The sequence below is a fragment of the Tachyglossus aculeatus genome, chromosome X1, assembly GCF_015852505.1.
Source record: "Tachyglossus aculeatus isolate mTacAcu1 chromosome X1, mTacAcu1.pri, whole genome shotgun sequence".
Lineage (NCBI taxonomy): Eukaryota > Metazoa > Chordata > Mammalia > Monotremata > Tachyglossidae > Tachyglossus > Tachyglossus aculeatus.
This window is the reverse complement of record NC_052101.1, coordinates 41,111,983-41,125,279: the sequence shown is the minus strand read 5'-3', so window position 1 is coordinate 41,125,279 and position 13,297 is coordinate 41,111,983. Positions and strand designations below refer to the sequence as shown.

The 13,297-nt window shown below is 42.7% G+C and overlaps 1 protein-coding gene across 4 annotated transcripts in view; it reads left to right on the top strand.

The window, feature by feature from the left end:
• The window catches only part of RBM27 (RNA binding motif protein 27), an 80,097-nt gene that overhangs the window by 33,182 nt on the left and 33,618 nt on the right, over window positions 1–13,297 (top strand). For 2 of the 4 annotated variants that reach the window (XM_038772149.1, XM_038772147.1), the window contains exons 4-8: window positions 2,455–2,546; window positions 3,283–3,476; window positions 4,216–4,476; window positions 5,251–5,538; window positions 9,387–9,521. In XM_038772149.1, the coding sequence (XP_038628077.1) occupies window positions 2,455–2,546; window positions 3,283–3,476; window positions 4,216–4,476; window positions 5,251–5,538; window positions 9,387–9,521 (970 nt within the window). Of the gene's footprint in view, window positions 1–2,454; window positions 2,547–3,282; window positions 3,477–4,212; window positions 4,477–5,250; window positions 5,539–9,386; window positions 9,522–13,297 lie in introns of all 4 variants that reach the window. The other 2 variants (XM_038772148.1, XM_038772145.1) reach the window with 1 other exon arrangement.

Genomic DNA, 13,297 nt, shown 5'->3' with positions numbered 1-13,297 from the left:
CCCAGGAGACGATCAAAAATCGTCAGGAATCGAGCTGTTCGGGTTTACAGAGGGAGGTCTAAGGACCGTTTGGCAAGTGGAAACCCTTCTTTAAACGTACCTTATTCCTCAGAATAAAAAGGAACTTATTTCAAGTGGCAGCGCTCAGTTGCTGTTTACCACCCGACGGAGAGTAGTATAAATTCCATCATTTAAATTTGCCGTGATTGTGCTCCATGAAAGAAAAAAGATGGTTCCCTGAGTTTTTCCATGCTAGCAACGTAACTTCAGTATTCATATAAATCGGTATACAAAAGAATGGAATACATAAAATGGTTGCCATATTTTGGCTGCCATTTTAGGTAAGCCACATCATATTGGTATTTTTTTTCATTTTGGTGTGTACTTTCTAGGGATAGAACCTATCTTTTACCAACATGCCTTTTGAGATATTGTGAAATTTATTTTTAGAAGTGGTAATATTAAGCCCCAGTTGGATTCTTTACTGAGGGCTAGGAAAAATGGCAAGTTTTTTCGGTTTTGTTTTGTTTTTGGTATTAAGCATTTACTATGTGCTAGGCACTGTACTAAGCACTGGTGAGACTTTGCCCAACTCCCTAGCCCTTCAGGGGTCACAATCTAATAATAATAAATTATAATTGTGATTGTTATAATTATTAAATTATTTACATAATCATAATCCCTGAAAATGTGGAGAAGGGTTTAAGTGCCCACCGAGCACCAAGCACTGTGCTAAGTACCAGTATATATATATATATATATATATATATATATGTTTGTAATAAATACGATTGAATAAATAAATACGATTGATTGATACTGAGATACCACCATTAGTAGACAGATGCAAGATAATCAAATCAAGCAGTCTCTGTTCCACACTGGGGTTCACAATCTAAGATGAAGGGAGAGCAAGAACTTCATCCCCATTTTACAGATGAGGAAACGCTGAGAGATGATCTTGACAAACCTCCCTCAAACCATGTTGTTCCATCTTCATTAGGAGATTTTGTTTTGGAAACCAGTTTAAGCGATTCGATTGCCAAACGGAGCTGAGGATTTTAGAGCAGAGACAGTGGCAAAGGACGTCCCAGAGTGTATTCAAGGTGGAAAAAGGTCAAGGAATCCAATAGCCTCTGAGCAGAGGAGAGATGAGGCATTTTTTGTTGTTTATTGTGGTATCTAGCAATAATAATAATTGTGGTACTTGTGAAGCACTTACTATGCGCCAAGCACTGTTCTAACCGCTGGGGTAGATACAAGGTAATCAGGAGGGACACAGTCCAACAGTTTATGAGTTAGTTTTTTCAGACAGTTTATTTCCTAGCGGTGGTCAGCTGCAGGTAGGACCACTGTCATCTAGCAGAGTCCCACCTAGGCTCCGCATCTTCAGCCCAGATATTGCCCTGGGACCTAAAAGGGAGTGTGGACCTTATGTCTGGTAGTGAGGAAGAGGGAGAAAAGAGCGGTTGTCCCATATTTATAGAGATCTCTGGGCCCTCTAAATCCTAGCAGAGAAGCAGAGTGGCCTAGTGGATAGAGCACGGGCCTGGGAACTCAGAAGGCCCGGAGTGTGCTGCGTGACCTTGGTCAGGTCACTTAACTTCTGTGCTTCAGTTGCCTCATCTGTAAAATAGGGATGAAGACTGTGAGCCCTATGTGGGACAGGGACCACGACCAACCTAATTAACGTGTGTCTAGTGTAGTGCTTAATACAGTGCCTGGGGCATAGCACCAAATACCTTAAAAAAAAAAAAAAGTCGCAGGTACACAAATGAATGACGGCCACTTACTGTGCTTTCCCACTGGACATCCCAGCATTTGGAGTCTGTATATGGGGCCGTGATCAGCCCAAACCCTGGCAGGGTGCTTTTTGTCTTATTTTGTTTTTTGTTTTTCTTCATTTTTTTCGTTTTTGTTTTTTTAATAAAGCCTGGCCCCTGGGCTGTTGTCAGGGACCCATAGGCGGAAGCAGCCTATTGCAGCTGTCTAATGTCAGATCACTGGGCTCTAAATGAACTCTCAATACTTCCATCCATTTGCCGGTGTAATGACTGTGCAGCTAGAGCTCAGATACGGTAGGGAATGTGTGTTTGCCTCTCCCAAGCCCTTAGTAATAATAATAATAATATAATAACAGTGCAAAGCACTGTTCTAAGCACTGGGAAGTTTACAAGGTGATTAGGTTGTCCCACGTGGGGCTCACAATCTTAATCCCCATTTTACAGATAAGGGAACTGAGGCACAGAGAAGTGAAGTGACTTGCCCAAAGTCACACAGCTGACAAGTGGCAGAGCCGGGATTTGAACCGTTGACCTCTGACTCCAAAGCCCGGGCTCTTTCCCCTGAGCCGCGCTGCAATGCTCCTCTGTTCAGTAAATGCCTTTGAACGTGAAAGTTCCTCTTACTACACATGGAATTGTTCGGCTTGTCCTAATGATTATTTTTGCACAGGTATTTCAAGAGGCAGCAGAAGAAGAGCGAGACGTCCGAAAAAAGAAATACTCCAGCCCCCAAAAGATCGTTTCGGAGTCCAGCGAACGAAGGTTTGTATTTCCCTTTAGTTAGACTACATAATGGCTCTCTTCCCGCTCACCTCGCAAAGGCCTGAAATAATGTGAATAGCTGACTCCCCTCCCTATCCCCATTAGCGCTCAATAAATAGCATCGATTGATCGATCCCCTCCTCAAGTGCCTGTCTCTCTCTTTGTTCCCGGTGACTCTTCTGTTTCTGTTCCCTTTCTTCTCTGCCTCTAAGCACCATTACGGCTAGCCCAGAGGTGGAGCAGTCAGTCTCCTTTGAGAGTAGGATGAAGTGTTCCATTGGTGTCACCGGTTTAGGGATGCTCCGTTCCGGAGCCATCCGTATTTAGCCCCTGTTCCTAAAGCGTGAGCCCTGGGCTGCTGTGTTACCATCGCTGCAAAGATTATTTTTCAGGGGAAAATGTCTTGTTGCAGTTCTCCATGCGTATCCCTCATGCCACCTGTGATATTTTCCCCCCCTTCCCACCCCTCCTCTAATTTTGGATTCACCTCCACTCGTTCTTTCACCCCTCCCACAGAAGTGAAGCTGGGAATATTTTTTTTCCTGAGGTTTTTTTTATCCCCCCTGCCTACATAATGGATCAGAGGGACTAGGTGGTCATCTTTTAGGTGCCTTTTGGAAGAGGGCGGAAGTTATGAAGATAGGGAATACAAGGAGGAGAGTGCTTTACAACCCAAACCTGGTCGAGGGCGTGGCTTTCGAAGCCAGGGTATGGCTTACATATCTGTCTATTATAGGACCCGTGAAAAAAAAAGAGAAGATGGAAAGTGGAGAGAGTACGACAGATACTACGAGCGCAGTGAATTATACCGAGATAAGTACGATTGGAGAAGAGGAAGAAGTAAAAGCCGCAGTAAAAGCCGAGGATTAAGTCGCAGTCGGAGTCGAAGCCGGGGGAGAAGCAAAGACCGGGATCCGAACCGAAATGTTGGTGAGTAGGATGAGCCCCTGCAGAACGTTAATCCAGAAATCCTCCCTCCTGAGGGCACTGATAATCTGCTGTTTTGAGGCACTGGAATCGGGTGTGTGTTTTATATATATATATATATATATATATGTATGTATATATCCGAGCAGAGTCAAAATTGATTTATCCATTTTTTTAGGTTAAAATAGGCAGAGGAGGATGGACCAGAAATATATTGATTTATAAAAATAGTCTAGTAGAAGTCTGGTTTTTTGGTCATTTTGTGCAGGTATGTTTATGCTAGGTTTCTTAAGAAGAGTTGATGTGTCTGCTTCAAATAGGTTATTAGGTATTAGAGAATACAGAAACGATTCACTGTAAAGAATTCATATCAATCAACAGTTGATATGCATAGCCCCTGGCTTCCTGGGATTTCAACTTTGCTGTCTGGGCAAAAGTCACAGCGAAGGGATATGACCCTTCAGTAAATAAACGGGGGTCATTGTTGCTCAGGTATAGAGTCCATTATTCGTCAAAATGTTGTCATGTGACGATAGGTCTCAGGTTGATGATTCTGTTGGCTTTTTTTGGAAAGGTTAATTGTGAACACAATGGGCGATGTTTTCATTTAGTTCGTGGGGCCAACTCCAGCACCAATTAAAAATGATGTCATTCTGCTCAATTTGAAAAACCAGCCCAACTCATCTTTGCTGTATTTTTTTTGTTTGTTGTTTGTTTGTTTGTCTGTTTCTCCCTAAAGCAGAGCACAGGGAAAGATCAAAATTCAAGAGCGAAAGGAACGATCTGGAGAGTTCTTACGTCCCTGCGTCGGCCCCACCCAGTAACTCTTCTGAACAGTATTCCTCCGGGGCCCAGTCTATCCCCAGCACTGTTACTGTGATTGCACCTGCTCACCACCCTGAGAACACAACAGAAAGCTGGTCTAATTACTATAACAATCATAGCTCTTCCAATTCCTTTGGCAGAAACCCACCACCAAAGAGACGATGTAGAGATTACGATGGTAAAATGACTTGAATTTTTTTTTCCCCTACGCAAGCCGCAAAAGAGTCGGAACGCGGTTGAAAACTAGATGTCGCACAGATTACTGCCTGCTGTTTAATGACATGTGAATCTGTGTTATACTGAGATAGAGACGGAGAAAAAAACTCCTCTACCAACAGTGTGTTTTCTTGTCAGTTTTTATGTTTTGGAGGCCTGGCGGGAAAAGATTTGTACCGTGCTAATTGCATTTGCCCTTGGTCTCCCAAAGTAAAAATTTCAGAGTCGGCCTGACCCCTAAAAAGGCTTCTGAAGCTTAAATGAGTCTCCTGCTTTCAAGTGGTTTCCTTGACCTGCTACTGATGCAATTAGAGACAATAAACATGGGGTTTTAACGTCAGCGTTGATGATATCAGTGGAAATCAACGAGGCGACCCAGACCTGATCTGTGTCCCTCATCTTCCCCCTCTCATCCCGTTGTAACTTGAAATATTTCTAACTGTTTCTGGGAATGATGCAGGACGATGATAATGAGACCGCTTCGTGGCTTTGACACCGTACGGTACCGGACAAGACCCTTAGACAAACAGAGGTTCCGTCCGTAACTATAAAGCGTGGACGATCTCACCTGCCAGAACCTCAGTTGTTTTTGTTTCAGGAGCACTTTGAAGTCTCTGATGAAAAATACCTTGTCAATGTTAAGTGATGTTCTATAGTTAGTTTTAATGGAATGTAAAATGGTTAGTAACGGGATTCTGGTTTTTTGTTTTTGTTTTTGTTGTTTTTCTGGTTACAGAAAGAGGCTTTTGTGTACTTGGTGATCTTTGTCAGTTTGATCACGGAAATGATCCCCTAGTAGTTGATGAAGTCGCCCTGCCAAGTATGATCCCTTTCCCGCCCCCACCCCCCGGACTGCCGCCTCCTCCTCCTCCTGGGATATTACTGCCGCCTTTGCCCGGTCCGGGGCCCGGCCCCAGCCCCGGGCCAGTTCCCGGGCCCGGCCCGGGCTCGGGTCATAATATGAGGCTTCCAGTAGCCCAAGGACACGGTCAACCTCCACCTTCTGTTGTGCTTCCCGTACCAAGTAAGTTCCACTATTGTTGTCTTTTTCGCTCCTTCATTAAAATCCCACATCCAGCTCTTTCTTCCAGGGACTGATCACTTTGAACTGCAGCCGCTCCTCGGTGTTAGAGTTCTGATCTCCAGAAACGTGACACTTTAGCCAAATGATTTTCAGAGAGTCTTAAGAATTGATGTAAATGAGAGTTTGTAAGGTTCCGGGGAGATTTTTTTTTTTTTTACACCGCATGAAAGAACATAAAGACATAAAGAAAGAACATGAAAGACATAAAGAACAAGCTTAATGGGAAATCGTTAATTAGCTCAATGGTAAAATGAGTGTTGCTTAGTGGATAGAGCACATGCCTGAAAGTCAGAAGGACCTGGGTCCTAATCCCGGCTCTGCCACTGATCTCCTTCCTGTGTGACCTCAGGCAAGTCACTTCACTTCTCTGCGCCTCATCTCGGCTGTAGAATGGGGGATCAAGTCTGTGAGCCCCCTGTGGGATATGGACTATGTCCAACCTAAGTAGTTTGTATCTACTCCAGCACTTAATACAGTCCCCGGAGCATTGCAAGTGCTTAAAAATACCATTAAAAGATAATTATGATATATAATACCCATAGTGGCATTTTTGCAGTACTCTGTGCCACTCACTTTACTGGTAAATGCAGGATAATTCATTCATTCAATCGTATTTATTGAGCGCTTACTGTGTGCAGAGCACTGTACTAAGCGCTTGGGAAGTACAAATTGGCAACATATAAAGACGATCCCTACCCAACAGCGGGCTCACAGTCTAGAAGGGGGACATAAGAAACATTAATAATCAGTCTACCAATAGTAGCAGTATTTAACTATAATAATAATAATGGTACTTGTTAAGCCCTTAGTATGTGCCAAGCACTGTTCTAAGCATTGCGGTAGATACCAGCTAATCAGGTTAAACACGGTCCTTGTCCTATATGGGGCTCACAGTCATTCATTCATTCATTCAATCGTATTTATTGAGCACTTACTGTGTGCAGAGAATTGTACTAAGCGCCTGGGAAGTACAAGTCGACAACATGTAGAAACGGTCCCTACCCAACAACAGGCTCACAGTTAGAAATTAGCGGCCAAATAATAATCAGATTGTGCTGTCTCTGTCTCACAGTGTGAGGAGGGGAGAAGAGGTATTTTCTCCCCATTTTACAGGTGAGGAAACTGAGGCCCTGAAAAGTTAAGTGACTTGCCCAAGGTCACACAGCAGGGAAGTGGGGGAGTTAGGGGAAGAACCCATGTCTCTGGACTCTTCACCCCATGCTCTTTCCACCAGGCCCTATTGCCTCCTGTGCACCAATTTTTGAAATGATAGAGTGAGAGCGAGGAAGACATTTAATTGTAGTTTTCTTACTGTTGTTACTTATTTCCCCGCTATTATTCGCTGGGTATTTTGGACTCACGATGCTAAAGATTCAATTATAATTAGTTAGAACTCAGTACCGTCCGTTCTTTCGTAATGCAGGAGTTATAGTCTTGAGGAACATCATGCTAAGGAGACTATAAACTCCTTAGGGACAAGGATTTTGTCTTCTATTTCACTATACCACCTTTATTTTTCTTTAAAAAAAGGTATTTAAATGCCTGCTATGGGCCAGGCACTGTACTAAGCACTAGGGTAGATATAAATTAGGTCCCATATGCGGCTCACATGGGGCTTAATCCTAATTTTACAGACGAGATAACTGAAGCACAGAGAAGTAAAGTGACTTACCCAAGGTCACACAGCACACTAGTGGTGGAGCTGGAATTAGAACCCAGGTCCTTCTGACTTCTAGGCCCAAGCTCTTTCCATCAGCCACACTGCTTCCCATACTTAGTTCAGTTCTCTGCACGCAGGCATTCAGCAAATACTATAACTGGTCGATTGACCGAGCGTGGCTCAGTGGAAGGAGCCCGGGCTTTGGAGTCAGAAGTCATGGGTTCAAATCCCGGCTCCGCCAATTGTCAGCTGTGTGACTTCGGGCAAGTCACTTCACTTCTGGGCCTCAGTTCCCTCATCTGTAAAATGGGGATGAAGACTGTGAGCCCCCCGTGGGACAACCTGATCACCTTGTAACCTCCCCAGTGCTTAGAACAGTGCTTTGCACATAATAAGCGCTTAATAAATGCCATCATTATTATTATTATCATTACCCTCTGATATCATGCAGTTGCACCCCACATTTCTTTTGCCACCATGTCGCATTTTGGTAGATGCACGTTGTCTGAAGAAAGCACCCTCATTACCAGTAAGATTTGATCTAAAATGTGGCTGAAAAGAAGTCTTTTAGGAGATCTGACATACACCTTTAAACCACAACTGCTGCCACACTGATGTGGGAGAGTTTCTTGCCTTGGCACAGACAATGCCATTCTAACCTGGGCAACTTCTAAATATGATTATGAATAGATCAGTGACTAACGTAACAACCTGAACTCTAGAAACTTGAACATTCAAAAACTGGAAATATAACGGTGTCATAATTTTCCTCATTTCCAGTAATAACCTTCCTGATTTCTGAATAGCTGTTACAAATAGCACTGGAATAAACTTGAAGATCAGGCTTGACAATGGATTTAAAGTGCAAGGATAGGCTTTGCATTCTAACCAACCAGTTGTTGAGTTCAGGTTCGTTGTGATGAGGCAATTAATAAACTCACAGGAAAGCCAAATGCAAGTTCCAGTATGAACTAGTCCTGCCAGGATTGACGGGGGTTCGAATCTTCTTAGTTACGGTAGCGTTCAGTTTTATGAACGCCAGTTATATTAATGTCTGTCTCCCCCTCTAGACCGTAAGCATGTTATGGGCAGGGAATGTGTCTGTGTTATTGCCAGGCATTTAGTACAATGCCCTGCACACAGTAAGCCCTCAGTAAATATGATTGATTTTATTGGAGTGTACGCATTCATGTCATAGGTATAAATAATAATTGCCTTTTAAAGATATTAACAAAAACATTAGTATGAGCATTATTTTAGATGTGAAAATGTTTATACTCTTGGAGGTAAAGAGTCACTGCTAAATTTGGAGGAAATGGGGAACTGGTTTTCTTGCTTTGTTTAAGTGAAAGACACCTGTATAAAACAAAACCACTGCCATTAGGCAATCTTTTTAAAAAGCTTTTCATTGCCAACAATGAGCAGATTTCCCTTTTAGACTGTGAGCCCACTGTTGGGTAGGAACTGTCTCTATATGTTGCCAACTTGTACTTCCCAAGTGCTCAGTACAGTGCTCTGCACACAGTAAGCGCTCAATAAATACGATTGATTGATTGATTTTTATTTCCACCTGCTTTAAATGTGGCACTATTTGGGATACAGTGCTTTTATATTTTAAAGAGCTTTAATTGAAACTTCCACTGAAGCGCGAATCCTACCCTTAATTTCCGTTTGGGTTAAATCTGCCCCCTAAGCAACGTAGTTACTCCTGTGTCAGGGATTTTATTTCCTTACGTCCTCTATGGAAAGCACATGTTAACAAGTGGAAGCTCAGATAAAGGCAAATACGCCTCCGGGGAGTTGGCAAAAGGAGGAAGAGAAAGATTAGAGTGTAGTGTGTGTTATCCTAATCTTGCCAAAGAACGTCCTCAAGACTTATGGATAGACGGAAAACTGCCGACAAAAATCTTGATGGTACTGAAACCTTGCCCCAAAATTTGAGCAGATTATGGTGATAGAAACTTTGTATCGTTCAGGCGTGAATGTGCGTGCTGCCGCTGTGTTGAATAATAATAATAATGATAGCATTTATTAAGCACTTACTATGTGCAAAGCACTGTTCTAAGCGCTGGATGTGCTTGATGTTGGACTACAGCCTCCTTAACTCCATTCCGCGATGTCATTCTAGGACCACCTATCACACAGTCAAGCCTGATAAATAATCGTGACCAGCCCGGAACGAGCGCAGTGCCCAATATCGTACCTGTGGGAGCAAGACTACCTCCTCCGTTACCCCAGAACCTACTTTATACAGTATCAGAACGTAAGGAATCCTCTCTTTCTGGCTTCTGGGCCGGCTATGCCTTCTGCTAGCAAGTAGAGCGTTTTTATGTCGAATCTGTCGCGTCAGCCTTGTCGGCGGCTGTTTGGAGCACACGTGGAAGGTGGTTTACTCCATGGTTTCTTCCCACATAATCACTTTCTATCTGGATTTTACCTGGTTGGCTGCGGACCGTGGGAGCATTCTTAGGGGGCTCGAGGTGAGGAGAACGGGAATGCCTCATGCTCTAACGTAAATCATTCTGAAAAAAATATGGCCGCAGCCTTTCTGTACCTTACGGAGAATTTTATCCTGATAGAGCACGTGTGCAAAAGGATATTGCTGTCAACCGGTCCTCGGAAAATGTTTGCTGTTATTTTTAATAACCGTAACCCGTTCAAAACCGGCATACCGAACTAGAGACGGGTTGTCAAGCTATTTTCTGCTCTTTCGCCTTTTTCGTTAATTCATGCTTAACCGTAAAATGCGCATCTTGCTTCTTGTTTGTGCCCTCTATCCCTTTCATTTCTTGATTAGTTCTAAGGGTAAGTCTTCACCTTCCTAATTGCAGAAAGCTGTAGGATTTCTTAAGGCTGTGTTTACAAATGCAGTTTTAAATAGTAGATTAAGTATTTATCACTAGTGAATATGGCAAGTGAAGAAAAAGGACATTTTCTGTTGAAAAAATGATTTCTTTAATCGTGTGACCAAATTTTGCAACTTCAGTTTTTACCGATTTTAAAAATTAGAGAAGATATAGCTCTAAAGACGTTTCCTATTTTAAAACTCCTATTCAGGGATTAGTTTTACATGTAGGTTTATCCCATCTCATTCTCATTACTGTACTCAGGATTCCACTAACACTCCCATCACTTATAGATGACATTATAGTATAGATATACATGAAATGACTATTTCTGTTATTTTAAAATTCCTTTTGGTGTAGTCTTGAAATAGTGCAGGTAGAAGATTGGAATTCTTCAGTAAAAAGTCTGCCTCTCTCAGTGGGTTCATGCAGGTTTTCACTTTGATTTGAATTTGACCAGTGGGATTTCCAAATGCTCTCAGCACATTCCTCTGAACTTTTTAAGCATCTATTTTGAACTCAGCTTGCGACCAAAGTGTCTTCTACAGTCACTCTTGATTTCCATGCAACAAATTCTTAAACTCATGGGAAGTGTTTAGCTTCAGAATCTAGGTGGTGGGACTGAGAAGACCCTTAGGGGAAGAATCTTATTTAACTTTAAGAATCAGTCTTTACCAAGAACAATTACAAACGTTTTGGGAACCATGGGAAGGGGCCATCTGGATAGGGATGTGTGAATTTCCACCCTGGGACATGTACAAGGTTTGTTTTTTTGTTGGGTTTTTTGTTTTTGTTTTTTTTTGGTTGGTTGGTTTATTTGTTTTTTTTTTTTTTTAGTCCCAAACTCGCTTGTGATTTTTTTTTCTTTAAAAATATTCTTTTTTTTTTTTTTTTGTCTTCACATCTGGAGAAATTCAGAAGCCTAGAGAATGTCTGTTGCCACTCTGGCACATGCAGGTTTTTAGTGTCCTTTGGGGAAAAAAAAAGAAAACTCAGTCCCACTGTTTTCATCCTCCTTCCTCTGTTACCTATTTCTTGATGTTTCATACCTGAAGTGTTTTAACTTTTTCCAGTATTCCAACCATCCCAACATTCTTCTTGGAGTGAGATTTGATTTTCCAATCCAGTATTACCCTAGATACAAATACTCAGATACAGTGTAATTGTATTCCTATGGAAAAGAAAATGGAAATTTTTATTTAGAGTGTAGCTGCGTCATGCTTATTTAGGAAGAGAAATCACTACTTTCCTTTAAAAAAAATCAAAACCCAAAAGTTGTCCCAATTACCTACCCAAATCAGAATATTTTAGAATCAGATAAGCCAGTAGCAGTGTGATGATCTTATTTAATTTGGAAAGCAGTGTGGTCTAGTGGATAGAGAACGGCCCTGGAAGCCTGAAGGACCTGGGTTCTAATCCCAGCACCACCATTTGTCTGCTGCGTGACTTTGGGCAAATCACTCAATTTCTCTGCCTCAGTTACCTCATCTGTAAAATGGGGATTAAGACTGTGAGCCCCTTGTGGGACGTGGACTGTGTCCAGTCTGAGTAACCTGTAACTACCCCAGCGCTTAGTACAGTGCCTAGCACCTATAAGCACTTAACAAATGCCATTAAAAAAAGCCTCAATCTTGATGGAGATTTCAGGACTGGGAAGCTATATGAAGGAATTGATTGTAGTAATAGTGGTTTTGAGTTTGACTGGCCACCGTAGGTGGTCCCCATTTGGAGAGTCTGCCCTGACGTCTCTTTGCCATTCAAATGCCATTTCTTTAAAAAGTCATTGCCTCAAGAGAAGCCAAGAGCATGTGTGCCTCCCTTCAGGGTAGACAAGTTTTTCAAAGAAAGTTTGACTTTTGGCCCAAATCGGCCCAGGCAGACTACTGTAACATCAGTGATGATGGAGCGTTTCTGACAAATCAGCAGAAGGAATTTACCACTAATCCTGTTAGAATCCGGTCATTGCCTCATCTGTTTAATTAACGGATCACATTTTAGGCTTTTCCAGCCTCTCCTCTCTTCTCAGACTAGAGAGCAGCTGTCCTTTCCTCCACCATATTCTTGTCGCTTCACACTGCTGCTACTGCTGCCTTGAATAGCCCTGGCAGGCCGGGGTGGGATGGGAAGAGAGACCCAGACCCTCTGTATCCTGAGACCCCTAACTGTCATTTGGGTCACCTCCTAGGTCACAGAGTTGAAGATACAGTCCCACACCAAACAATCCTATTCAGTGTTAAAACCACCCCTCATTTTCCAACCATTCTAGGATTAAAAAGTATGGAGAGCAAATCCCAATTCCTTTTAGCCAAGCAACAGAACAGGGCACAAAAGAAACAGGTAGGATCCCTTGACGTTTTTCAACCTAGTGGGTCACATTTGTCTGTGCACACTAAAGGCATGGTTTTGAAACGGAGGAGCAGCCACTTGAAATCTTTGCCAGAAGCATTCTCTAAAATGTTTGTAGAGGAGAGTTTAAAAATGGCACATATTCAGCATTTGATTTGGCTAGGTTTTTATATGTAGGCCACTTACGGACGCCCGAAGTGATTCTTCACTGTTCCAAATGATTTTGGCTTCTGGGTGAGGGATAATGAAGGAAAGACTACTATAATCAGACAAACCCCTTGCCACTTTCCTAAAGGCACGGAACCGATTTATTTCTCCCAGGGCTGAGTCAAATAGGGAAGATGCACAGCCTGTAAAGTGGCATCCAAGGGGTTCTGATGTTAATAATTGTCAGGAAGAGGGCTCCTGGCTCCACTGAGGCTAGAGGTGGGAAATGGGGTTCCTGGGACGATAGTTTCAACCACTCGGGTAAACTGCGAATCACAGCTGGGAAATACACAGGGTATTAGTGTTTCAGAGTCCAGAGCAGTGGGGTTTAGTGCTTTGCACATAGTAAGCGCTTAATAAATGCCATTATTATTATTATGTTACAAGATAGGATCTTAAGGTAAGAGAGCAGTCTTCCCAGATGCAGGTTAGGCTAGTAGGAATAATAACAAAGTGATAACAATGGCATTTGTTAATCGCTTAGTGTGGGCTGAGCAGTGGGGTAGATAATCAGGTTGAACACAGTCCCTGTGCCAAATGGGGCTCACAGTTTAGGTAGGAAGGAGTAGGATCCAAGCCCCTTTCTATAGACGAAACGGAGGCACAGGGAAGTTAAGTCCCTTGCTCAAGTGGTTCTGCC